The 26,893-nt window shown below is 30.8% G+C and overlaps 1 protein-coding gene across 3 annotated transcripts in view; it reads left to right on the forward strand.

Annotated features, from left to right (window-relative positions):
* Positions 1-3,542: 3,542 nt before the first annotated feature.
* LOC145305995 (sodium- and chloride-dependent GABA transporter 1-like) overlaps positions 3,543-26,893 on the forward strand; it is a 60,772-nt gene continuing 37,421 nt past the window's right edge. Inside the window, exons 1-6 of one of the 3 annotated variants that reach the window (XM_080147914.1) lie at positions 3,543-3,674; positions 4,051-4,134; positions 19,936-20,019; positions 20,344-20,438; positions 20,631-20,662; positions 26,310-26,443. In XM_080147914.1, the coding sequence (XP_080004040.1) occupies positions 4,075-4,134; positions 19,936-20,019; positions 20,344-20,438; positions 20,631-20,662; positions 26,310-26,443 (405 nt within the window). In that variant the 5' untranslated portion in view covers positions 3,543-3,674; positions 4,051-4,074. Of the gene's footprint in view, positions 3,675-4,050; positions 4,135-13,859; positions 13,922-19,935; positions 20,020-20,343; positions 20,439-20,630; positions 20,663-26,309; positions 26,444-26,893 lie in introns of those variants that run through there. The other 2 variants (XM_080147915.1, XM_080147916.1) reach the window with 2 other exon arrangements.

Consider the following 26,893-nt stretch of genomic DNA (forward strand, 5'->3'; position numbering starts at 1 on the left):
ATAAGAAAAAGGATTAAAAATATTGGAAAGAAAATTATTTTATTTCAAAATTAATTCTTGGCATTTTGGAATAAAAAATATAGGGGAAAGAAAATTATTTATTTCAAATTTATTTCTGGTCTTGAAATAATATTCATTATTTTATTTTAATTCGAGTGTCAACCAATAAGAAATAGGCATGCTGTTTTAAAAGTTTGGAATAAAAATTATTATTTTTTGTCAATTCCTTTTTTCAAAGTATAAAAGGAGAATAAATTTTCCAACATCATTATTGATTTCTAATTTAACATTTCATACATTTTTTGTCATTCAAAATCAAGTGTCACAAAAATAATAATATTTAACATAAAAAAGAAATTTTTAAAATAATTTTGTTTTCTTTATTTGTTGAAGATTTAAGCCCAAGCTTTTTCTGAGGGGGGAGACCCCCCTCAACCCCCCCTCTCCTGAGGGGGGAAACCCCCCTCGACCCCCCCCCCTGACGCTCTCTTCTTTAAATCTTTCATTATTTCTGTAATTTAATCTAACTATCTTATAAATTTCAAAACATGAGATAAAAAGGAAATAATTTGCTGTACATTATTAAAAAAATTTAAAAAAAAATTCCAACATGATTTTTAATTTTAAATACAAGAATATTTTTTCCTATATGATATGTTAAATTTAAATACAGGAATAATTTTGTACTGTGGAATTGAAGAAATAAATGCTGTAAATTAGAGTGGCTTAATTTTCAATGATTTTCTAATTTTAAATGTGCTACATACACTTTCTGTCTGAACATCATATAAGAGACCAAAAAATGAAAAGAAAATATTTTGAATAATGGGGAGGCTCTCTGATGCATGTAAACTTTTAGAAAGACACTTGTGGGGAGAATTTTATTTTTTTTTGGGGGGGGGGGGCAATTATTTTTCTTTCAAAGTATAGCTTTATGCACCTTCCCAATTTTGTCTTGAAGAGTAGAATAAGAATAAAAAATCTGTTTTTAAAACTATTGATCCTAGCAAGAAAAATCCATAAATAAATTTAAAAACCAAGAGATTTTACATTTAATTTAAGATTTTTCATGCTTGGATGAATATTTTTTAAAACCAATTTGATATTCTTATATCAATCAACAAGACAAATTCAAAAAGATGCATAAAGCAATACTTTGAAAGAAAAAAAGTTGCACCTCCAGAATAAACTTCTAAAATTTTTAATGCATGGAAACACCTTCCCCCCATTTCCCCTCAAGGACAAAATCAATTTTTTTATATTTAGGTTTCTTATATGACGTTTAAACTGTAGATGTTGATTACAAATTCAATGTCCAAAATTGATCCACTCTACTGTACATTGTTATAATTTAATATTTGATGTGGGTATAAACATTAGACATAGATGGTCAATCTGACCCCATTTTTTTCTTAAAAAGAAACCTTTGTTCACTTTTTGTTGTATATGAAATACAGCCCTATAGGCAACATTATTTGCAACTAAATTTTGCAATGATATAATTTTTAGAAAGATAACTTTATTATAAGAAATTAAATTATTTATAACTAACTTATTATATGTTGTGTCATACGCTTCACATTATATGATGGAAGAAATATTTTCTTCAAATATTTCACCCAAGGAAAGATTTAACCTAAGATATTCAACAATTTATAGCTGATACATAATGTAAACAAAATTCCCTTGTGCTGTCTCTAGGTTATCTCTATTGTATAAATGAATGTACAAAAGAGGAGGAGAGAGAGAAGGAAATAGACAGAAAAGTGAGGGAGGGGGGAGGGGGAAGAAATATAGAGAAAAATAATAGACAGAGATATTTATTGTTCACCCTTAGATGATGTAAATTTTTTGATAGACTTTTTTGAATTTAAGAAAAAGATAGAGAATGAGACAAAACCAAGTATCATATTTTATTAATATTGCTTATACAAGAAAGGTCATTCAAAATTATTTCACCAATATTAAGGTCAAGTGACAAAAATTTAAATTTCCACCTACTTCGCCCCCAGAGGGGCAATAGTAGAAGGAAAATTCAAATTTTGATCACATGACCAAAATTGTTGAAATAATTTTAATATCCTTTCTAGCATTCACAATATTACGAAAATATGATAAATAACTAGTCTCCCCCTCCCCTCCCTCCCTTACCTCTTTCTCTATCCATCTATCTTTAGCTCTCATTTTTGACTATCTATCTATTCTATTTAAAAATCTCTATCTTTCTCTGCCTCCGTTCAATTTTCTCCCCTTTTACATACTCCCCCTTCCCACTACATACCCACCTCCCTTTATTTTCAACCCATTTTGCCCTGAAAAAGCTTTACCCCTTTAAGCCCTTGCCTTTTTATAGCCACCCACTAATAGAGTTATTACCTTAGATGGTCAAATAGTCAAATTTAAAATGGAATTTCTAGCAGGCGAAGATTTTTGTATTTATTTAGATCCATATAATTCAATTCAATATTACGAGCTTCAAATTTTTCACTGTATAATTTTCTAAAGAAAAGATTTATTCCAAGAAATTTAACTATTTAAAGCTGACTTACTATATGAACGAAATATAAAAAATAACAGCCTTTTCGTACCAATGTGTGTACACTTTCTAATCATTAATGTAGTCAGAATATTACTACACTATGACCCTACTGGTCCTTTCAAGAGATTGTGTGTCTAGATTGTCTATATTTATTACACCTCCCTAAAAGCTTTTTCTCCTCTATGATTTTCTCTGGCCGTAAAAGCGTTTAGAGAAAAATGATAGACAGATACAGAGTGACTTTATTACAGAGAGCCAGAGAGAGAGAGAGAGAGAGAAAGAGAGAAAGAGACAGAGGGAGAGAGAGATAGAGAAAGAGTAGAGGGAGATATGGGTAGAGGTGTAGAGGGGAGAGAGACATGGAGATTAATTTTTGTGTATATACCGGCAATGTTATGTACATTTCTCTTCAGTTATTCTCTTCTCTTACAGACGCCAACACAACAAAAAGCAGAAAAATCCTTCATATATAAATTTATATTAAAAAAATTGGATTTTAGGTTATTTGAAATATTCTTTTTTTTTAATTAATCCATATCTGGCTTTAAAATAATCATACAAAATCTGTATATGTACATATGTGCAAAAAGGTCAATTTTGAGATCGGATTTCATCTACATAGTTCTTAAAAAATTTTCATGAAAAATCGATCACATTTTAATTGTGCAGTCTTTGTTGATAATTTTAAAATTACAAAGTTAGTTTTTTTATGGCATATTAGTTAAAATTAGAATTTGGGCTATATCATTTAAGGTGTCTTTTTAGACCTCTTTCTAAATGATATTTTCTTTTTACCTTTTTCCTGTGATAGGATTACATTATTTTTTATAACTTTTTTTCTCTCAATATAAAATACTTTTAGAGCTTCCCATAATTTTGTATTTTAAAACATTTTCTAGCTCCTGTGGGGGCCCTATCCATATACGAGATTCTTTGTATTAAGGTCTGCCCTAACCTTAACCTAAACTGAACATAAAAAAAATCGGTAACTTTTTCTGGATTTTAAAAAAGATATCTAAATTTTTGAGAATAATGACTAAATCCATTGTTCACAAATGCATTGGAATTTAAAGGATTTTATTTTTTGTTTCAGAATAAGATTTCAACAGAAAGTGTAAAACAAAAGAAAATTCAGGTAATTTTTTAATAGAAAGTATTGCCCCGAATCTGATTTATTTCAGCTTATTAGAACCGGTTCTAAGCCATACTGAAAAATCATGGATCGTATCGTATAATAGACAATTTTTCACAAATATTAAAATAAATATCAAGGCTGTTTATTACACTAGTCAAACAAGTTTTAAAATAAAGTATTCTTTTTCGACTTTGCCGACTTGTTTGAATTTTGAATGGTCGGTTAATAAGGTTGGTTGTCCAAACGTTTCAACCACTAATTGTAACCTACAAAAGGGTATTTTGTGTATCATACTTAGGGATGTACAACAATTTAACGGCTACTGTCTTATCCCTTTAAGTCCCTCAAATTTTATGCTAATTCAAAATTTTTGTAGGAGTGACTACTTGTCTCCATAAAGATGGTGGTGACAACTGACAAAGAAGTGCTCACCAAGCCATTCAACTTTATTGTCAAAAAGGCAAGTAACAGTCATTTTCAAAGCGTTGGAAAGTGTCATGTGTGATGTCAAAAAATACTTCTAAAAAGGAGAGATGAGGGTAGAAGTGGGAAAGGAAACCCTCAGATAAGGAAAAAACAGATGGATTGAGACGTATTTTTATGACGTCACACATGACACTTTCCAGCGCTTCGCAATTTTCTTAATATTTTACAAGGATGACAACATCCATAAAAGTGAAACTCATCATATCAAACTTTGGGACAAATAAACATTATTAATTATGTATTGAAAGTATAGTTTTAGCCTTAAATCTTATCTTTAAATTCAAGTCTTGGGATGTTTTAGGCTATTTTTACGCGCCTTCACTACTTCCTCTATGAATAGAAGCCTCTAGATGCAAAGGGCGCAGCAATAATATGAGTAAATGTGGTTTTCTAATGATATTATTCAATCTACAAATTTTTCCAAAATAGAAAGCAGTTTTATTATCGTTTTGAATTTCGATCGATATATTATTACTTGGATGTTGCAAAAAAATTTTCATGTACTCTAATAAAGTGATATTCCCCGCTGTATAAATTAACGACACCATCCATGCACCCTTTCTACCAATTCCTTTCCCTCCTTCAAGCTAAACGAACAGACCAAAAAATGAGGACCATTGTAGCAACCAAAATTACCGACAAATTTTCCCCTGTCAATATATCCACGTATACTATATCCATTCGATTTTCAAACATAATTGATGTAAATGACAATGCGTTTTTAAATACATCCATAATACATTTGTACTAAATAAATAATACTTATATGAACATAGGGTACAGGGTGCTATATGAAAAATGTACTAAAAGACGTTAAAGTGATAATAAAGTCAATTCTGATTTAAGAAGGCTACAGTTGGCTTAGAATAATAATAATACTGAATTTGTAATGTAATTTAAGTAAATATACTTTTTTTCATAAATATTGCTAATAATATTGCTACATTAATGAACTTTACAAATATCAAAATTATATGATTTTTATAAAAACATTCGACGATTTCAAATATTTTCATGGATTTCTATTTTTGAAAAGTTTTGACACTGCTAATATGAACTAACCATTCAAGATTTTTAAAAAATACCCAACGTTTTAAAGAGAGAATGAATTTAAAACTTTAGGTACCAGAATAATTTACTATTCATTGTCCCCTACCTCCCTGGGTTTTTAAAGCAATTTTTACCAATTGAATTAGTACACCCGGTAAATATGTAGAATATATTTTTAAGTGGTTTATAATCCTAATGCAATATGTGGCTGGGGTGAACGCCCTCACAATACAATAAAATACTTTTCAATTACATTTTTAAAACAAGTATCATTTAAAAAGTAAAGATTAAGAAATAAGACTGTGAGACAAACGAATATTAACACTTGAAGAATGTAAGCAAATTGTTGCAAAATTGCTTAAAAGCAAGATAATTTTAAAGGACATACTTAAATTTTTAGGACTTGATTAAAGTGAAGATTCGCTTATAGCTTTGTAATTGGTCGTCCAAGGAATCACTACTCACTGCGAATTTTTAAAGAAAAAAAGTTGACCCTCAAAATTTCACCTTAAAGTGATACTTTTTTAATAGTTTATAGTCCACTAACTCATAAGCAGTAAGAATTCAAATCCATTAAGTCCCTTCTAACGAGATATTGGCAACTTTTTGCACACATTTTTGCAAACGGCAATTATTTCCTTTATTTGAAGTTTTGGATAATAACATTTTCATAAAAGTTTTCAGTAATAATCATTTAAGATCCATTGTTGAGAAAAAATAACTAAAAAAATGTGTTTCCATGCAAAATAAGCTTAAAATCTAATGATTTTAAATATTTGCGATTTAATGGTAAAAAAGAATAATTTTTTCTTTTTGATAGCCTGAATATGTTTAATTTTGTTTTTTATATAATCTATTCTTTGAATAGACATGCATATTCTTGCAGATTTTTTAAAAAATTTTAAAAATCAAAAATCGAAATTAATCAAAATTTATCTAGAGCCTTTGAAAAATACTTGTCTATTTTAAAAATGCAAATTAAACATAGTTAACGAATATTTAATTAGCAAGAATAGTAATAGAATATTTCAATAACTACTTAAACCTTTTTGTGGCTATGTTATTTATTTAAACAGAAAATCTATTTTGTCAGAATTATAAAAATAATGAAATATTTTCAAACAAGCTTGCAAAATAAACGTAATTTTATCAAACTTCCTCACAGTTTTTAGAAGATATTGTTGTAAAATATTAATTATTAAAATAAAATCTTTAATTTACAATGTTTAAAACACCTAAAAGTAAATTCTAAGCAAAATTAGATTTATTCTCTAGATTTAGAGTAGCTGCGCTACTTAAAAAAACATCTAGTATTGAAACCTACAGCTGATCAAAAATCAATAGTCATAAATTGGTGGTTTACAGATATCTAAACATATATATACACCTTACAGATTTATTTTTAAGATGGAATGTAAAGTATATTATACGAGATGTCATTTAGTCAAATTTTAAACAAAATAATTTTCATTAATTCATTAACAAAAAATAATGTTATAAATTTAAACTCACAAAGAGACTATTGTGTATTTTATTATTATGTTCTATCTGCAATCTGATTCAAAATAAACTTTTTCTCTCATTCAAGTCAGGGATGAGTTTAGTACCAAAAAAAATAAAACAAGTTGAAATACTTTTAATTTAATTTGACATTATTGTATAATATTTTCTTTTATATATAATTTAAGAAATATATTTATAAAATATTTACCTGTCATAAAGACGACATATAAAAACAACATCCTTATAAGGAAATTAAAATCTATTTTCAAAATTTTCAAATTCATTTTATGCTTAAGAAGGGACGAGAAGGAATTGAAATTCAACATTAACTTGTTATTGTGCTTGTATATTTATCATATTTGTTTACAGTTTATTGGTAAAGTTTGGTAATACTTTATTTCGAGTCTATCATGCAGTGTACTAACAAAATCAAGTTGATAGGACGGTTCTAACATGTCTAAATTAAGTTTTCCGTTATGAATGTACAAAAGGACTGAAGTCCTAAATATATAAAGGCTTCACTTTTAATAAGGTTATTAAAAACTTAATGGTTAAGAAAACTTTCTTCTTTTTTAGCTATCGTTAAAAGCTTTAGATAATTCTATCAAAATATCAAAATATTTTATTACATAATAGCCAACAAACGTTAGACAAATCAAGACTCAAAATTACAGCATTTACTAATATTTTAAAATGTTTTTTTAGATGAAAAAAGTAAAATTATATATTTAAAGCTTCCCCCTAGCCTCTAGGGTAAGGCAGAGTGGTTCAAGAAATAGCCTAAAACCACCCCTAAGCCTCCCAGAAAAGTACTAACATTTCAGCATTTCCAAGATCTTTAGCTTCAGACAGAAGACAAAATATATTAAGGAATTTGTTCTTTTATTTTTAAAACTAGCGTACATTTTGTGACTACTAGGTATCTGACACAGTTTTCACTGGGTACTTGTGTACATTGTCTGTTGCTACCTTAATTACTTTTTTACTACAACGGAAATGCGTTGCGTAAAACTCTAGAAAAGTCAGCTATAGACCAATCGGAATCAGAGGTAATATAAATTTTTTTTACTGATACCCAAAGTTTTCTAAATAGGTTCTCTAAATCGTTGCCTTTGAATTATATTCTTCAAATTCTTGATCAGTTGTCCATTTTTTAAAATTAATAATTTTAATCTACAGAAGGGATAATTTTGTTTATCATAAAAAACCTTAATTTATATGAGAATTATCAATTTGAAAAGACTTGATTCTAAGTTACATCTACTATTCAAAAACTACATGTAAAAAATAATACATATATAATTTTAAACATACTAATATTTTGTTGTGGTTTCTTAAATGTTTTATATAAGTAAAATGACAGTTTAATTATCATCGAACCTAACTTAGAATTACTATGTCATAAAAAAGCGATATAACATATACGGAAACCGCTGTTCTCTTAAAAATCATAAACCATGAAAATTTGTCTTTCCTAGATTTTAATTTCAAATGCAGGAAAATTAGATTTTTAATTGTTATAAAAATATCCCTGAAGGGAGGAGACATGGGACAGTAAATTAACTGGTACTCAATGTTTTATAACTACGTTATCTTATTTCTTGACTAGAAAACTTTGGGTAATTTTATTCAATTTTGGTTGATTGGTTACATACTAGTTGTGCTCAAACTACTAAACTAACAAGAAGTAATTTTGTTTATTATCATCTGTTTTGTAATTTATCTCTTCCTTAACCAACTGGCGAATTTTAATGAAACTTGGTGATAATATGAAGACTGTTAACATAATTAATCCCTGAAAATTTCAGCTCTATCTTTTGTAGGAGCCTAGAAAATCACGTCTCCCCCTTTATGTCTCAGACGGACGGACGGACATTTCGAATTATAGATTAGCTTCGCTACTAATAAATAAATTATATGCATGGGAAAATAATGCAACGGAAATGATAAAAATACTAACTAAATATATTGTATATATTATTACTTGGATTTTTACTTGGATATTTACACCAGATTTTTATGGTCACTAACAAAATGAAAGTTGCAACGGGCTAAAATAACGATTCTCTCCTTCCACTCCCTATACCCCATCCCTTCCATTCCTACTGGATGAAGAAACTGACCAATAAAGGTTCCATGAAAGCAAGCTAAATTTACGACAACTTTTCCCCTGTAATCTGTAATCTACATCCATTCTTATTATAATCAGACATTTGTATTCTTTTTATGTCATGAAACGGGAGGGAGGGGACATTGGGCTGTTTATTACGCTGGTCCCCATAAACTTTTAAAGTAACATTTTCTTTTTCGTTGGCTTGACAACTTTGGGGACTTTTCTTGAATTATGATTGGTTAGTTCATCAAGTTGAGTGTCCAAATGTTTCAACTAATAATTGTTTTCTACAGAAGGGATAATTTTTAGTATTGTCATTGTAGATGTACATCAATTTGCCGGCCATTGGCTTATCCCTTTAGATCCCTGTGAAACTAAACACAATGTAATGATACAACTTTGAATTTAAAAAATTGCCGCTAAAATGAACCAATCACGCTTCTCCTTTTCAAGATACCAGTGTATCATTGGATGGTTTTGACAAAGAGACTTTTTGGCGGCATTTTTAGAAAAGTTCAAAGTTGTGCTATCAAAAAGTACACTGTATTTTTAAAAAGTGTTGAAAATTAGAAGTATATGATAAAAAGCGGCTAAACAGATTCTTAAATCAGTCTGACTGTATGGATGTTTTTTTTGATTATGCTTCATGACATATCAGCCTCCTATCTTTAATTATATATATTATAGAGTAGCTTCACCAATTAAAAATAATATCTTTCATAAAAAGATATTTGAGTCTGATGATTTTAACTGACCTGACTCCTTTCTATTTTTCATAAATTTCATAACATACTAATGAAAAAACAAGGATAAAAACATAAAATACAAATTAGCATAGCACTAATATTCACGGCTAGACAAACGTTCAAAGAGATATTTAAAGCAGATGTTAAGAGATCATAAAAAGAGTGAATGGACATTATATTTTTGTTTTTTGTAGCCCAACTGACAGACCAACGGATCAAGTAGATTGTAAATCGGATTTTTATTGGTGTTAGATATTGGTGTAAATAACACTTGTAGAGTAGCTTAACTTCTAAAAACTGCAAGATTTGAACTTTTGAAAATTTTATGTAACCCCTTAAAAATGTAATTTAACGCGTGAGCTTTCAAAAAAATTACTTATATATATTTTTGAAATTTCCACAGTTTACTGTCTTGAGGGGGGGGGCAGGCCAATTTTTTAGGAGCGATTTCTCTTGGGAGAGTGTTTGTACCCTCCCAAAAAATAGTTATAAACCTCTCCAGGATAAATGAGAAGGTACATTGTAAAGGAGAACCATATTAGTTCAACGGTTTTCAAGATTCTTAGGTACAGACAGTCACACAGACAGACAGACAGACAGACATTTTACTTTTATACGATTATTACACATGTATAGACAACTGTTCAAAATTGAATATTGTCGTTCTTGTATTAGAAAAAGGTGCATTCAAATGGGTCAAATTTCAAAATATAAATTTTCTTTACAGAAAACAAACTGAAACTATGTCTGTCTTTAACCATATCCACATGCAATTTTAGATGAATTATCAAAGAGAAGAAAAAAAAACATTTTTGTGCCCTTCTTAACGTTTTCTTGTTTGTAGATTTCTATTTTTTTGTTATATCTAACTTTAATGATTAAGAACATGTATTTGTAGAAGTTTTGCTATTGCTATGTTTCGTATGGACAAAATTTTCCTTGTTCTACACATGACCCAGGGATAAGATAATGGCCGATAAATTGATGTACAATCCAATCCAAAATTATCCCTTATACTGTAGATTACAATTAGTAATTGAAACGTTTGGATACTCAACTCAATGAACCAACTAATCAAAATTTACTTCAAAATGTACTTCAATTTATCGGCTATTGTCTTATCCTTTTAGATCCCTGAGGACAAGCCGATACTATTTTACACAAAGAAAGTATAGTTGTTTTTTAAATACAGCCAATAAACAATGAAAAAGCTTCTTTGTTTAATTATTATTTTAGCACTATAAGATATGTAAAGTATTACTAGATGTCCAGAAGAATTGATATAGAATATTCAAACACAAGAAAATAATCTTTTATTTTAGTTTAAAGAAATTCGTGTTGATAAACAATATATTTATAAGTATCCCTGATTCCTCAATGACCCCTAATTTTGCAGACAGTTTTGTTTTAAAGGTTTAAAGACAATGCTTAATAAATGTAATTTTGAGTAATTGTGAAATTTATGCAGGAAAAAGAAAATACCTCATTAATTTCATATTTATTACGTTGGTCCCAAAAAAAATCAAAAATGTTTAAGCATGTAGTGCAAGCTGACAAATGTTGAATTACAGCTATTTGACTCTCATCCCCTCTATTCTTATACATTTTTTTTCTACAGGCAATATTTTGTTTGTACTTACAGTTATAGAGTAGCCGCTCTTTCAAAAAAAAAGTGTTACAAAACTTTGAACTGGACAGTTCTGGAAATGCGTCATTTTAAAATCCTGTTCATTAACTTTTTTGGGACACTCAGGGAAAAAGGGTTAGGACAATTGAGGATGAATATTCCCCACAAAAAAAAACTTTTTAAATTTTGCATTTTGTAGCTTTAAAATTATTTGAAAACATAGAGTTATAGAAACATAATCTTTCCCCTCCCCGAAAAATAGGTTAATGTCTTAAAAAAGAGAACATTTAAAATGATTTAATTAGACATAAGACACTGGCTTTTTAAAAGCTTAAAATTACATCCAATTTAGATTAACTATTTTTCAATTATTTCGTTATTATTTAAAGATAGTTGTCTAAAATATTTTTATGATCAATGAGCATCTACTCTTTAACTAACTTTATATGTTTTTATTATTTAGTAAATTGTTAGGGTATAGTCCCTTTCGTGGCAACGCACCTTAAGGGGCGATTCTTCGAATTTTTCACAGTAGCTTTTCTCCTATTTCTAGCCCCTGTGGGGGGCTCTAACCCTGCGGGGCCAATTGCCTAACCCTGTGGGGCAATCACCTAACCCAATATAACCTAAAATAACCTATAAAAAGCCATTTCAAAAATACGACGAATCGCCCCTTAAGGGGCGCTGCCACGAAAGGGACTACTCCCAATTGTTATTTATGGGTTTGTTTGTTAAGAATACATCAATCGTAAGGGAAAAGACAATTGTTGATAAATTGATGTACATTTCCAAAAGATTTGAATTATTTGGCTTAACAATTTGAACACTATAAGTTAGGTACAAACAAATTACAATTTAATAAAAATACTTAAAGTTTTCAAGACAACGAATGAGAAATCGTGGATATATTACTTTGGGGACTAGTGTTATTTACAGTTTAATATCTTCTCCCTCCCTGTAGAAAATATTATTTAAGTAAAATGTCTTAGAAATCTCAAATATCATTTAATAAATCTAATTGACACATTAAATAGTACATCAGATATGAAAAAAATGTACAAATTTGATAAAAAATTAAGGATGTCTTTAAAATCACTTTTCAGTATAAAATTGTTTAGCTTTATTACAATTCGTCAGGGAGGGAACTATGGGCTGTTTATTACACTAGTCTCCATAGTTTTATGATAGCGTTTTCTTATTCATTGGCCTAACAACTTTAGAATCTTGGGTATGTACATCAATTTATCGGCTAATGTCTTATCCCTGAAGATCATGCTATTTAGAAAATTAAATTTTCTTGGCTCTTATTTGGGATAGATACTAATTTATTTGAGTAGATTCCTCTTACAAATATAATAATAAACCCTATTCTCCCTCTGTCCGCCTGAGAATTTGGAAAAAAGTGATTTCTTATATGCTTGTCGGCTTTTCTTTGTCTATAAGTGTAAATTAAAATGAATCTAAAGTATGTTTATCTATTGAAGTATTTAAGCATATAGGGAATTTCTTGTGTAGATTTTCCTTGTTATGAATAATTTTAAAGGTTTAATTTTATGAAACATCCTTTAGTTCCTCAGTTTAAGAAGAAAACATAAATATAAAATCAATCTTTCAAAGTAATTGTTCAATAAACTTTAGGATGAACAAAAAAAATTTCGTCATTGGGATTTTTTATACAGTTTTTTTACATTTTATACAAATTTTTATTTAATTATGAGAGAGAAATACAGAAAGAAAAAATCTATTTTATTTATTTTATTCTATTATAAAACACCTTTTAGTGTATAATAAGTATGGAGATGAAAATAAATGATTTTTTTGTCACATGTTTTTAGGAGTGAATTTACTCTATAATTCATTTTTCGAAACGTCCGTCTGAAAATGGATACGACCTCTATAATGGATGTAGGATATACGTGGATATAATGACAGGAGAAAATTTTACTTGAATTTAGCTTGCTAAGATAGACCTCATTTATTGGCCAGTTCGTTCATTCAGTTAAAGGTGAGGGGATGGGGTAAAGGTGGTGGATGGGGTATTATTATCTTAGCCAGCTGTGAGCATCACTTTATCAGAGTATATAAAAAGCTGGTGCAACATCCAAGTAATAATATATCTATTGCCTCAATAAACAATAATTTTAATTTTCTGAACCAATTGCGTTCCTCTTTTGCAAAATAACATCCAATAATACGCTGGTATTGTAGCAAAGAGAAACCTGATTGGTTTATATTGGCGGCAAATTAAAAAATTTTTTAATTCTGCTTAATAAGTTCTTACATTATACAAGTATTAATGTTCGTTTGTCCTACCATTTCAGAGCTGTCATCCTTGTTTATTATTATTTTATGTATCATGTTTTATATATCAAACAAACACACTTGAAAGCCATAAAAGAAAATATTGTTCGTATAAAAAAGAAAATTTTATTGATGTTTTATAAAATGATTGGCAAAAAAATAAATAATATTTTTTTTAAAAGAAACTTATTCCTTTACATTAGAAAGAAAAACACTGTTTGGAATATAAAATAATTATTTAATTGTAAAAGTGTAATGTTAACAAACATATTAATAAATATTTTTTGGCTGAAATTTAACATTTGTCATAAAAGATAAACTTGAAAAGAGAATTGTATGAAATTATTTCTTTCAGTACATATTATATTATGGAATAGTGCTAATCATATTGATAAATAAAATGAAAAATTGTTTTAAAAAGGTTTGAATTAATTTATTTAAGTGACAAAGTGACTAATCTTTTAGCCCTAGCATCTAAAGTAATCGTTTAGGCTCTTCATCAACTAGCCTAAAGCTAACCAAGGGGATATAAATAGCTTTACTGAAAAGAACAATTTTATCGGTTTAGCCATCCTAGAGATTTTTCCCCTCAAAATAAACGTTACATATTGGTATAAAGTATATCAAACTATAATCTGAACCTTTTTATTGAATATCAAACTTAAAATTAGTTTACATAAAAAAAGATCTAGAAATTGAAGAAGAATTTAATTTTGAAATAAAAGATATTCAACTATTTTTCTCTTCTTTTATATGGATAGAAGGGACATTAAACTACACTGGTATCCAAAATTAGCTAAAACCTTTGGGTACTTCTTCAAATTTTAAATTGTTTGTTTCAAACTAGAAGTGTCCAAGAATTTCAACCAAAAATATCAAATTACAGATGTGGTAATTTAGTTTAGCATCCTTGGGAAAGTATATTTTTGTCCATTGGCTTATCCCTAAAATATCAGCCTATTTCATTTCCAACGCCAGTGAGACTTTTCAAGCAGTAATTTCATAAAAACGTTAAAATATGGAGACAATTATATTCATAATTAGCGCAGCAATAACAAGCTTGAGGTGAAATGTCATAGTAAAATCCTTTAAAACGAAAGTAAATGCTTAGCTCCTTAATGAATTTAGAATAATATTATCAATAAAATAAATCACTAATTTTGATATTGAGTAATATTTTTTTATTTTATTTTTTTTGAATATATGTATTTTAGCCATTTTATTAAAGATTAACTACAAATTCAGTTTATTCATTTTTCATGTCTGTTTGTTTGATTGTAGGATTTTTTAAGCTGCGCTTTTTCATGGATGTTGTCATCCTTGTTGTATTGTGTGAACTGAGCTTACATAATTGTCAAACATTTCAGGGATCTTAAGGGATAAGACAATGAATGATAAATAAATGTACATACCCAATAAAGATAAACAACATTACCCCTTCTGTAATTTAAAATTATTGGTGGAAGAGTTTGGACACCTCTAGTTATAAACTACAATATTCAAAAAGAAGTCCCAAAAGTTTTTAGACTAACCAATGAGAGAACATGCTTCTAAAAGTGTGAGGACTTCTAGTATAAAGTCCAATGTACCCACCCTGACAACATTCATGAAATTGGTTCCGCCTAGTAATTTTCTAAATTTAAATCGCAGATTCCGTGATTTTTGAACATTTTTTGGGATTATTTTGAATTTTCTGTATGATACACTTAAATTTATTTAAAGAAAATATGTTTTTTAAGTAAAGCTTATGGATTTAGTCTTGTTAAATTCTTACTTCGATTTCAATCCTTGTTTAACCTTTCTTTTATGGAAAATAGCTAAAACCATGACAGGACCCGTGGGTTCAGTGGTATTTGCCCGCCCAATACCTATTCAGAACTAAAATTTAAACTTTGCTGAAAATTATGGAACAGTCGTCCAGCCGTTTACGAGATCTTAGCGGACTTACCATACTTAGAGAGACATCCTGTTACTATACTAGCGACTACGACCCTAGAAGAAAACTCATGGGGCAATTTGGTGGAGGGGGGGGGGGGCAAGATAAGTCGACTCTCCCCCCCTCTTCCGTTTTCATTTCATGATTTTTTTTAAAATTAAAGAATATTTTTTATCGGGAGGAAAAAGATACCCTCTCCCAAATTAGTTTAAAATCTTTCCTAAACAAATAAGAAGCTTCAGGAGAATCATATCGGTTTGGCGGTCAGCGAGATTCTTCGGTACAGACAAACATCATGTTACTTTAGCTACGCCCCTAGAGGCCTCTAGGTGTACTTGAGGAGGGGAGAGTCGAATTTGATTACCCAATTTATTATTTTAGATTATAAAAGAAAAGGTAAAAAATAATAGTTATAAACCTTCCCGGGACCTATGAGAAGCTACCATGTTAAGGAGAACCTGATCGGTTCAGCGGTTACCGAGATCATTCGGTATAAACAAACAGACAGACACACAGACAGACAAACACATATCCTGATACTTTATTGTAAGGATGATAAATATGCATGCGTGTAGAAAAAGAACATGTGTTATATTAAGCTAAAAGTACACTTTTTTACGCAGCCCTGTTCAGCGGAAAAAAGGGCAAGGTTCATACACACACAAAAAAGGGAAAATAGAGAGAGAAAAAGGTAGAACTTAAGGGGCAAAGAGTAGAATAAGGGGGAAAGGGGGTGGGGGGTTGGAGATAAAGAATAAAATTGGGTAGGAGCTAAAAATATGGAGGCTTGCCTGCGAGGTTTGAGCGGTCAAAGCCACGCATGCATTATGCCCTCGTGTTTACCATCTATCTTATTCTTGCATCCTTTACAATTACGTAATTCTTTAAAATTAAATAATTTTACTGAAAAATATAAATACTAATGCAAAAATATTTAGATTTAGGCTGATTTTTATAGCTTATTATATCTGTAACTGATGCCAATTTTTCGAGTATTTTTTTTACCTGGCAAAGCGGCCACAGGCAAGCTTGCTGGCATGACAGGCCAGACCTGTACACTGCACAGTTTCCTTGCCTGCAGCCTAGCTTTTCAATCTTAAAATAGAACTATAGCAAATGGATTATGAATCATATATTTCAATAGAAACAAATGTGTATATTATGACTTTTTAAGAAAAATATAGGTAAAGCAATTTTTTATTATATTAAAAAAATTTTAAAAGCTATCCAGTAAAAAAATCCTATGGGTTTAAGATAGTCTTGTTTTGCTCTATATACATTTACTATGACCTCAGAAGCAAGCCTCAGGTAATGAGGGATATGATAATGAGTTTTAATATTTTTTTTTTAAATCTACTATATGGTAGATTAGTTCATTTTTTGTTGGAAAAGAATAGTTGTACATTAAGAAAACAAGCATTGTTTGTCCCCTCCCTCCTTTCAAAGCATACTGTTGTTCTTTTTGTGTGTTATATTGTGTTGATGGTGAAGCTTCTCTTTCACATAATTTCTTTTTGAAAAAGAGGAATATAGAGTTTACCCTTTCACAAAGGACCTCAAAGGACCTGGTTTAGAACCGGTTCTCAGACATATAAAAAATCATGTATATCATCGCGTTTTTTCACGAATAATAAAAAAACTATATACCTATTATTGGTTCTGTTAGCCCGGGCCTTCGACCCCTCAGGGCTAAAAAAAACTAGTTTTAATCTTATAATTTTTCATTTTAATATCCGCGGAAAGCTGTCTGTAATATGATGTAATGTATTTTACACTTTTAGAAACAAAAATCGTTGTTGTTAAATTTTACATATGGATTTCCTATTAATAAATTCAGCTCTTAAATGCACAAGTTTGAATTATTTACAAAGACTTTTTATGAACAGGACAAACAGAGTTGGGAAGAAGAAAAAAAATAGTTGCTCTACTAAGCCAGGCCCTTGAAATTGCTTTGTTTTTAGACATGTACATGTACATTAGCTTTCTTTTTATCTTACTTGCGGCTACGTCCCTAGCATATCGGGACTTGGCATTCAAAACTAAAAGGGTAGCAAGTGGTGAGAAAAAAGCCTTTAACCACCCTAAAATGAAATAGCCTAAAGGACCTATATGAATCTTGCCTAAAAAAGTTAATTATTTATTAAAATCATAAGCTTCAGACAAAAAACTTACTACTTTTTATAATGCAAACGAGGACAATTTTGTCAAAAAAAATGGTGTGCACAGTGTTTCAACGGGGGAAGGGGGGAGGACTACGGAAGGTATAACCTATAGGGGGGTTAAAATGGAAACAAAGACCTCACAAATTTCAATTTAAATGGGAATGTTGACACCCCCATACATAACCTTTTCTTACGCCTAAATAGATTCACGTTTTTCCTGCTTATTCTATCAAGCATGTAATAATCGATATACTATTACCTGGATGTTGCACCTGAATTTCATGTACTTTAATAAATTGATACTCGCAGCTGTCTAAAATAACGATATCCCAAATTCACCCCCTTTGCCCTATTCTCTCCCCTCCTAATTTATGAACAAACTAACCAATAAATGAGGTTCATGTTAGCAACATAAATTGAAAAAAAATCTCCTGTCAATAATAATATATCCACATATATTCTATATCCACTCATGTATTTCTAATCTTACTGCTTTTAGATAAAAAGACGCTTATTCTGCATATTTTTATATCAAGTCTATATTCTTTTCCTTGTGAGGTTAAATCATGGCAGGGATATTAATGGGTAAGACAATGAACTAAAAGTAAACGTTCATCCCCAATGATAATAAACAAAATAATTCCTTCTGTGAATTATCTGTTTCTTAACCAGGGGCATCCAAGCTTTTTTTTGGGGGGGGGGGGGTAAAAATTGAAAATCCAAAATTTTTTTTGGGGGGGTAATCACCCCATTATCCCCCCCCCCCCTTTGACGTCTATGTTCTTAACCTAGTAATAGGTTTGCCTATACAGGAAAACTTAAAACTTTGACAATTTACTAAAAGTAATTAGATTTTTGTAAAAATGTGTTTTTTCATTCGGTTTTTATTTTCAAATGCAAAAGAATTTACGTTGTGCATTGTTTAAATTTTTAGTAGCGAAGCTACTCTATAATTCACTTTGTCCGTCCGTCCGTCCGTCAGTCATTCAGTCAGTCCGTCAGTCCGTAACGCTATGGGGGAAATGGGATTTACTCAGCTCCTATAAAAGATAGAACGCTGAAATTTTTTGACAACATTCCCATTATTAAGGAGCACAATTGACTATAAAACATCATTTGCGGTCGGACCGATTTTTAGCAGGTTTTAGGCTATTTTTATATTCTTCACATTTTTCTCCATATCTTTAGTGTTTATGGTCCGATTTTCAAAATTTTTTTAGTTACAGATATCAAAATTAAATTTCCTGTCGTTTAAAGAAACAATTTTCAAACTTTTATGGGATATCAGTATCAAAATAATTTTTCCCATTGTTATGAGCATCTTTAATATAATTTACTTTGACCATCGTCATCATACAAAATAAAACAGGGTTTCATATTTATTTTATCCAATAAATCTATTCTTGATTTTAGTAAAAACCTTTAAATCTACCTGTACGTATTCCCATCTACGATTTTTTGTGCTTCGCTACTTATGCATCCTTGTTAACATTTTACTACAAAAATTACTATTAATTTAAGAAATTACGCTTATATTACGTTAAAAAGAAATTTTAAAAGATTTGCTTTTTAATTGTTTTCAAAGGTTTAAAGATTTTAAGAATTTCTCCTTTGACATTTCATGTACTGTTGAATTTTTTGTGCTTTTTTTTTATCTGAATTGAAATTTTGAAATCAAATTTTATCCGTCTTATTCAGGGGGGGAAGGGGACATTGGGTTAATTATAACACTAGTCTCCACATGATAACGTTTTCTTATTTGTTTGATTAACAACTTTGAGACTTTTATTGAATTTTGATTGGTTGGTTCATTAAGTTGAGTGACCAAACGTTTCTACCATTAATTGTAATCTACAGAAGGCGTATATTGGGGATGTAGATCAATTTATACCTGCATCCCTTCATCTTATTATACCAAAAAAGAATCAATAAAACAAATACAACATAGAAAATTTATCACAGGATATTAGATTTAGGGAGAGACAGACAAGTATACACACATACAAACAGATCAACATTCAAACAAATAGATAAACTAACAGATATAACACAGACAGACAGACAGACAAATAAACTTATATTCATACAGACAGGCAGACAATCACACAGACAGACAGACAGACAAATAAACTTATATTCAAACAGACAGGCAGACAATCACACAGACAGACAGACACAAAAACAAACAGATAGACATTCATAAATAATTAGAAAACCTTAGCTTTAAATGACAAGCATAAAAAAAATTTCCAAAAACAACGTCAAAAAAATCTTCCAAACTTTTCCGAACAAATCGTCTAAATTTCTAGTTGATTGTTAACCTATGTTTATGTTCAGGCTAAAGATGCGGGTATCAGCAAAATCAGCAAGGATGGGAACAGCGGTGCTGCCGACTCTGACAAAGACGCAGCAGCTGCCAAGGTGAGCTGCAAACTATTATAAGCGCCGCCAAAATTTATTATTTACTAGCGGCTACTCCCCTAGTAGCCTTTAGGGGCACTTGAGGTGGTTTTGGGGAAAGTAAAATTTTTTGTGGCGTGGGTAATTTTTTTCTTGGGCGATTTGTCTTTGGAGGGTGGTGAAACCCTCCACAAAAATAGTTATAAACCCTGTGAGAAGCTTTATTATAAAGGCAGACCATATCGGTAAAGATAGACATATATCCTGTTACTTTTATATAAGGATTGAAAATGACTATTTTTCTTGAATATTGCTATGATGTTTTAACACGTATTACCAATTTAGGCTGACCATGGCAACGAGAGAGGAGAATGGAGCAGTCAGTGGGACTTTGCCATGAGCTGTATTGCCTATGCTGTGGGTCTTGGCAATGTTTGGAGGTAGGCAATACTGTAGATAGATAGATAGTTTGCCAGGTAGACTTTGCCATGAGCAGTATTGCCTATGCTGTGGGTATAGGCAATATTAGGAGGTGGGCAATACCGTAGACAGATATAATAGCTAATAAGATCTGTATTGCCTTTACTTGTTATTTTTTTACAAGATAATTAATTTGAAATTATAATTTTTAGGTTTCCATATCTGTGTTTCAGCAATGGTGGAGGTAAGATTATTTTATGTCAATAATGAACAGACGGACAGAACATAATTGTAGGTAAACAGAGACGACAACATCCATAAAAGCAAAGCTCTGAAATAATCAGATCAATAGGATAATCATATAACAAACAAAAATAGTTGTAAAAAAAGTTAAAAAAAAGTCAGCATATTTTAAAAGGAAGTATACAGACAAACCGTGTTATAACTAAAGGCGGCAAATAGGCTGGAACTTTTAAAGAAAGGTCATACAATCATGGTGTTGGTTGTCTCCAGAGATGATCCAGCTCATCCCTAGGTAAACCCAGGGAGGTATACATATCATGGTGTTGGTTGTCTCCAGAGATGATCCAGCTCATCCCTAGGTAAACCCAGGGAGGTATACATATCATGGTGTTGGTTGTCTCCAGAGATGATCCAGCTCATCCCTAGGTAAACCTAGGGACCTAGGTAAACCTAGGGAGGTATACATATCATGGTGTTGGTAGTCTCCAGAGATGATCCAGCTCATCCCTAGGTAAACCTAGGGAGGTATACATATCATGGTGTTGGTTGTCTCCAGAGATGATCTAGCTCATCCCTAGGTAAACCCAGGGAGGTATACATATCATGGTGTTGGTAGTCTCCAGAGATGATCCAGCTCATCCCTAGGTAAACCTAGGGAGGTATACATATCATGGTGTTGGTTGTCTCCAGAGATGATCCAGCTCATCCCTAGGTAAACCTAGGGAGGTATACATATCATGGTGTTGGTTGTCTCCAGAGATGATCCAGCTCATCCCTAGGTAAACCTAGGGAGGTATGGGAAATTGGGGGTGTTTATTTCACTAGTTCACAAAGTTTTATTTTAACGTTTTCTTATTCATTGCTTCAACAAAGTTTAGGACTTTAATTAAATTTTGCTTGGTTGGTTCATTAAGTTGAGTGTCCAAACGTTTAAACCACTAATTTTAATCTATAGAAGGGGTAATTGTTTGTATAATAATTGGGGATGTACACCAAGTAATCTGCCATTGTCTTATCCCTTTAGTTAAACTACAAAAGCTTTTCCTCATATATGAAAATTTATTCAAACAAAAATTGCAAAAATCTTTTTAGCCAATTTAAAGTTTTGTGGTTTATATTTCTAAAATTATTTGTTGAACAATGGGAGGGGGGGGGTGTGCGCTCAATAGCCTTTAACCCTTCTAAAAAAAAAAGACAGCAATTTTGCCGTTCTAGAGACTTTTTGCTTTTACTTTATATGCCATTATTGTTTCCAGTATGGCTTAAAAACCGATTAATATCCGCTGGATTAGAACCGGTACTCAGCCATACTGTTTATCATGTAAAAATTATCTGTAATACGATATTACAGACTTAACTGACAAAACTGGTTTTATCTTATAATTTTTCATTTTAATACCGGGGGAAAGCTGTCTACAATACGATGTGATAAATAATTATTAGTAATTATTTTAGCTTTTTTATTATAGAAAAACTGCTGTTAGGTTTTATACCTTAACTGTTTTAGAATTTTGCATTTTTTAACCAAATGTTGCTTTGAACGTTTCTATTTCTTTGTTGATATAGATATTAATATACAAACACAAACGTTTGGACATCTAATATTCCCTTTTTTTTGGTTCTATAAAATATTATATTTAGAACTAGCGGTTGTGCTCCTAGCATATTGTATCCATCGGAGTAATTAAATAGACTGAAACCAAACTTTGATATAGAAATTAAATAGCCTAAAACCATCCAGGGACCTATAAGAAGCTTTAATAAAATAGAGAACTCAATCGGGTTAGAAGTTGTATAAACTATAGACCAAAATTATTTCAAAATAACCTAGATAACCTATTACAATGGCTGATTGATTCATGTACAACCCCAATGGTTATTCACAAAATTTCCCCTCTCTGTAATTCTTGTTTGGACACTCAACTTAATGAGTCAACTAATCAAAATTAAATAAAAGTCCCCAAAGTTTTAAGCCAACGAATAAGAACGTTATTATAAAACATTGGGGACTAGTTCAATTCCTCTTACTGTTTAAACAATTGAATGGTCACATATGGATAACAATCAACAGACAATCAACTCTATCATTTCACAACCATTGTCCTAACTATGCTTGGTATTATGCGCCTGACCTAGCAGAAGATGGAACATATTTAAACGTCTTTATTTATGACGAATATAAATCACTTTTCCAACGTTAGCATTTTAAATTGGAATTAATTAGATAGATACTAAAACGTTATTTTCATAATTTTTGATGATACATAAACATTCTGCTTACAAGCCACATTATTAAAAAATAGCATTATCAGCCAATTAACCTTGAACATTTTGTGGCCTAACTTTTCCTTTGTTTGGTGTCAGCTGTTTTACCACCCGGCAAGCATATGGAAATTTCCCGCCAAATATTTTGCCGCCATCTTGGATTTGTGCACCGCGTGCTCAAACACGCACACACACTTGATGCTTCCAGAAATATATATGTAACCAATATTTTTATTTAATCTTCACCTGTTATTGCTAGTTTTTTTTTGCAACCTTTGCTCTCTTTTATTTTTTATTTCCTAATAAAACTTGATTGAACCCGATGCAGAGCAAAGTATAAAGATTCCCGGTAGTAAAGTTTTCACTTTCACCAGTAAAATTTTCCACCCTCGTGTTGTAATGAAACCCGAGCAGAATTATGGTCGTTTGGTGTGCCGTAGTTATGGATCCAGAGATAGATGGAGGAGTAAGGTATATATATTCAGAGGGGTTATATGGGGTGGTAATAAACTAAATTATGGTGCAGCTTCTCTATATATATACATACATATATTATGTATATGAATGAAGCAATGGAAATTTCCGTCGACTCTGCAAAATTAAGGATAGATAGATAGCCAGATAGAGAGAGAAGTTTATATAATATAGATATAGATAGAGGGACATAGAATTTGAGGCTGGCAGAGAGAGGAGGGAGAGAGAGAGATGTAGCTATGGTTACAAATATAAAAATAAAGAATTAGGGTGGTAAAGCAATAAACCTAGATAAATAGAGAGAATGAGTGAGAAAGAGAGAGAGAGAGAGATACAGAGGGCGAGAGAGATAGAGAGAGAGATAGAGAAAGAGAGTTAAGAAGACGAGTTACAAAAATAATGTCCTTACATTATTTTTTTACCTCACCTGAAATTTTCGGACTTACCTTTCCAGGATTTTTAAAGCAATAAATAAATAACACTAACGGGTACGCCACTAGAGGCCTCTAAGGGACGGAGGGGGGTGAGTCGAGTCTACAATTTCCATTTTAGTTTTTTAAAGATAAAAAATTTAGTTTTGAGGTATTTTTTCATGGATCGATTTTAAATGGGTGGGTGGAGGTATCCTCCTCCCAAAAACAAGCTATAAAACAAGACAGACGGACATGATACTATGATTACTTTCTATTACTTTTAGTGGCTTCTCCTCTAGTCTCTATATGGATTTTTATCAGAGCTGGATCTTTAAATCATTTCAACGGTGCGCCAAATCGGAGTGCGCCGAATTTCAGCCAATCACAGCGCGGCATTTCGTAAAATGCTGTGCTCTCATCGGTGGAAAGTTGGCTCACTCCGATTTGGCGCACCATTGAAATGATTTAAAGATCCAGCTCTGATTTATCTCTTGGAGGGGTAAGGGGTTGTCTTAAATTCATTGGACCAATACTAAGCTTTCGTAAATTTGTTGTATAATGGGACCTGTAGTTTCAGAGATCTTATTTACAAACATTTAGCCGTTAAGTAAAATAAAATTATTTAGAAATGAAGAGAAAAAAATATAATTTTACTACAATCATTTTAGAGTTACACTAAAAACATTTAGTATTTTGATTAAAAAGTACTTTAATATTTTCTCTAAAGAGAAAAATACAATGTAAATATAAGAAAATTATTATTTTAAACAAAAAGTACTTCATAATTCGCTCTAAAGTGAAATATGCAAAATATTTTTTATTTTTAAAGTAAACTTTTTTCTGTGGATAAAAAAAGATAATTACAAACAAAAAACTGTAAATCATAATTTTCCTAAAATAATTATTATTATCAGAATTATCAATAAGGGTCAGATTCATTAATGATAATGATAAATATTAACAAGGATGACAACATCCATAAGTAGCGTAGCTCAAATAACTGACATAAATTTTTTACTTGGATCTTACACAATATTCCTATGTGCTCTAATAAAGTGAAAATTGTAACTGACTAAAATAATACTTCCCCACATCCGCCGTTACCCTCCTACCAAATGAACAAACTGACCAATAAGTGATGTCAATGTAAGAAACCTAACTGACGATATTTTTTCACTGGCATAATATCCACGTATATTCTATATGAATTATGTAGATATTGGCATACAGTTAGTTTAGTTAGTAGATTCATATATTGGATATGGAATTCATCATAATAATATTGGGACTTGTATCTTTAATATCATCTGAAAACGATATATTTTTCATCTTAACTCAATAGATGTCTGATCATTGCCCGAATTTCAGAGAAAGTTTTAGGCAATATAGAAGGGGGGGGGTTTGAACACTTAACATAATCAATCAACCAATCAGAAATTACTAAAGTACACAAAGTTGTTAAGCCAACGAATATGAATTATTTTGAATTAAACAGACCTGTATATAATCTTGCCTATAGAGTATCTCTGCTGAGGATTTTGTACTCTAGAATCTTATAGTATCAAATTTCTATTGCACAATTCAAGTATTTTTTTACAAAGCTAAAAGAATTAGAAAACGGACAAACGCACATTAATTTACATAATAGCAAAATACATTTTTTAAGCCTAAAACACACAGGTCTGCATTATTTCTGACTAATTTACATCCATTTATTCTAATTGATAATAAAAAAATGTTGTGAAATTGTTACACATTAAAATTCAAATTTGTTTAGTCCATAAATCAATTAAATCTTGAAATATGAGCAAAATTATTGAAAATAAAAATTCAGGTGTGAATTCAATTCCACACATGTTTTTTCAGTAGAGAATATATTCTCATACTTAATTTGTCCGTCCGTAACGCTTTAGAGGAAATGCGATTTTCTCGGCTAATATTTTATTATTTTTATCAATGCAAATTCTCTCTTTTTTCTTTTTTGAGCCAAATGAACATATAATTTAATTCGTTTGTTTGTACGTCCATCTATTTTTTGTGTTTTGCTTCTAAAAAAGAGACTGCTATAGGCCCCAAGTCTTTATTGGAAACATAAATCTAGTTTTAAAACAAATAAATTATAGTAAAAGAATGACATTTCTAAAAGATTAGGTAACATTACAGGATTAAAATCGCTTAAAATTACAAAGCAATACACTAAAATTTTCTCTGAAAAGTGTAGTTCCAGATATTAAAATGATATCCTTAAATAAAAGTAATATGATATCTTTCTGTATGTCTGTCTGTACCAAAGGATCTTGCTAACCGCTAAACCGATATGGTTCTCCTTTACAATTTACCTTTGCATAGATCCTGGGAAGTTTTAAAAACATTTTATCATCCGCCTAAAAGATATCACTTTTAGAAAATATTTTTTCTCCAAAGGGTGGACTCCCCTCCCCCCAACTTAAGTTTCCCCTAGTTCGGAGAAATTGCAATTATTTTTTTTCTTTTTAGGTGCCTTCCTGATCCCATATTTCTTCTCCATGTTCATCTGCGGGATACCTTTGTTCTTTCTGGAGGTTTCTGTTGGACAATACCTGGGTGTTGGAGGCATGTCCGTCATCGGTCAACTTTGCCCCATCTTCAAGGTAAGATTATTTTCAGTAATGCTTCGAAACCGACTAATATCCGCTGAACTAGAAACGGTACTAAATCATACTGAAAAATCCTGTATCGTATTTTATCATTCCTTGAAAAGATAGATATTGTTATTTATCGCATCGTTTTATAAACAGCTTTCCGTGGATATAAAAATGTACAATCATAAATAATATTAAAACCCGTGCCTCCGTAATCTCGGGGCTAACAAAACTGTTTTTGGTCCTTTTTATATCCGCGGAAAGCTGTTTATAATACTATGCGATAGATAAGTATTATCTATCTTTTCCAAGGAATGAGGTGTTCCAACCTTTACAAAGAAAAGTTGATTTAAACCCTGGTCTTACAAAAATGTATATTTTCTCACTTAGACGTACAAGGGGGCGGGTGAAGTGTAAAAGGGTTTCTATTTACCCGCCTCAAACTTTGAAACCCCTCAT

Source organism: Acartia tonsa, chromosome 14, assembly GCF_053477335.1.
Source record: "Acartia tonsa isolate MP-2025a chromosome 14, ASM5347733v1, whole genome shotgun sequence".
NCBI classification, from domain to species: Eukaryota; Metazoa; Arthropoda; class Copepoda; order Calanoida; family Acartiidae; genus Acartia; species Acartia tonsa.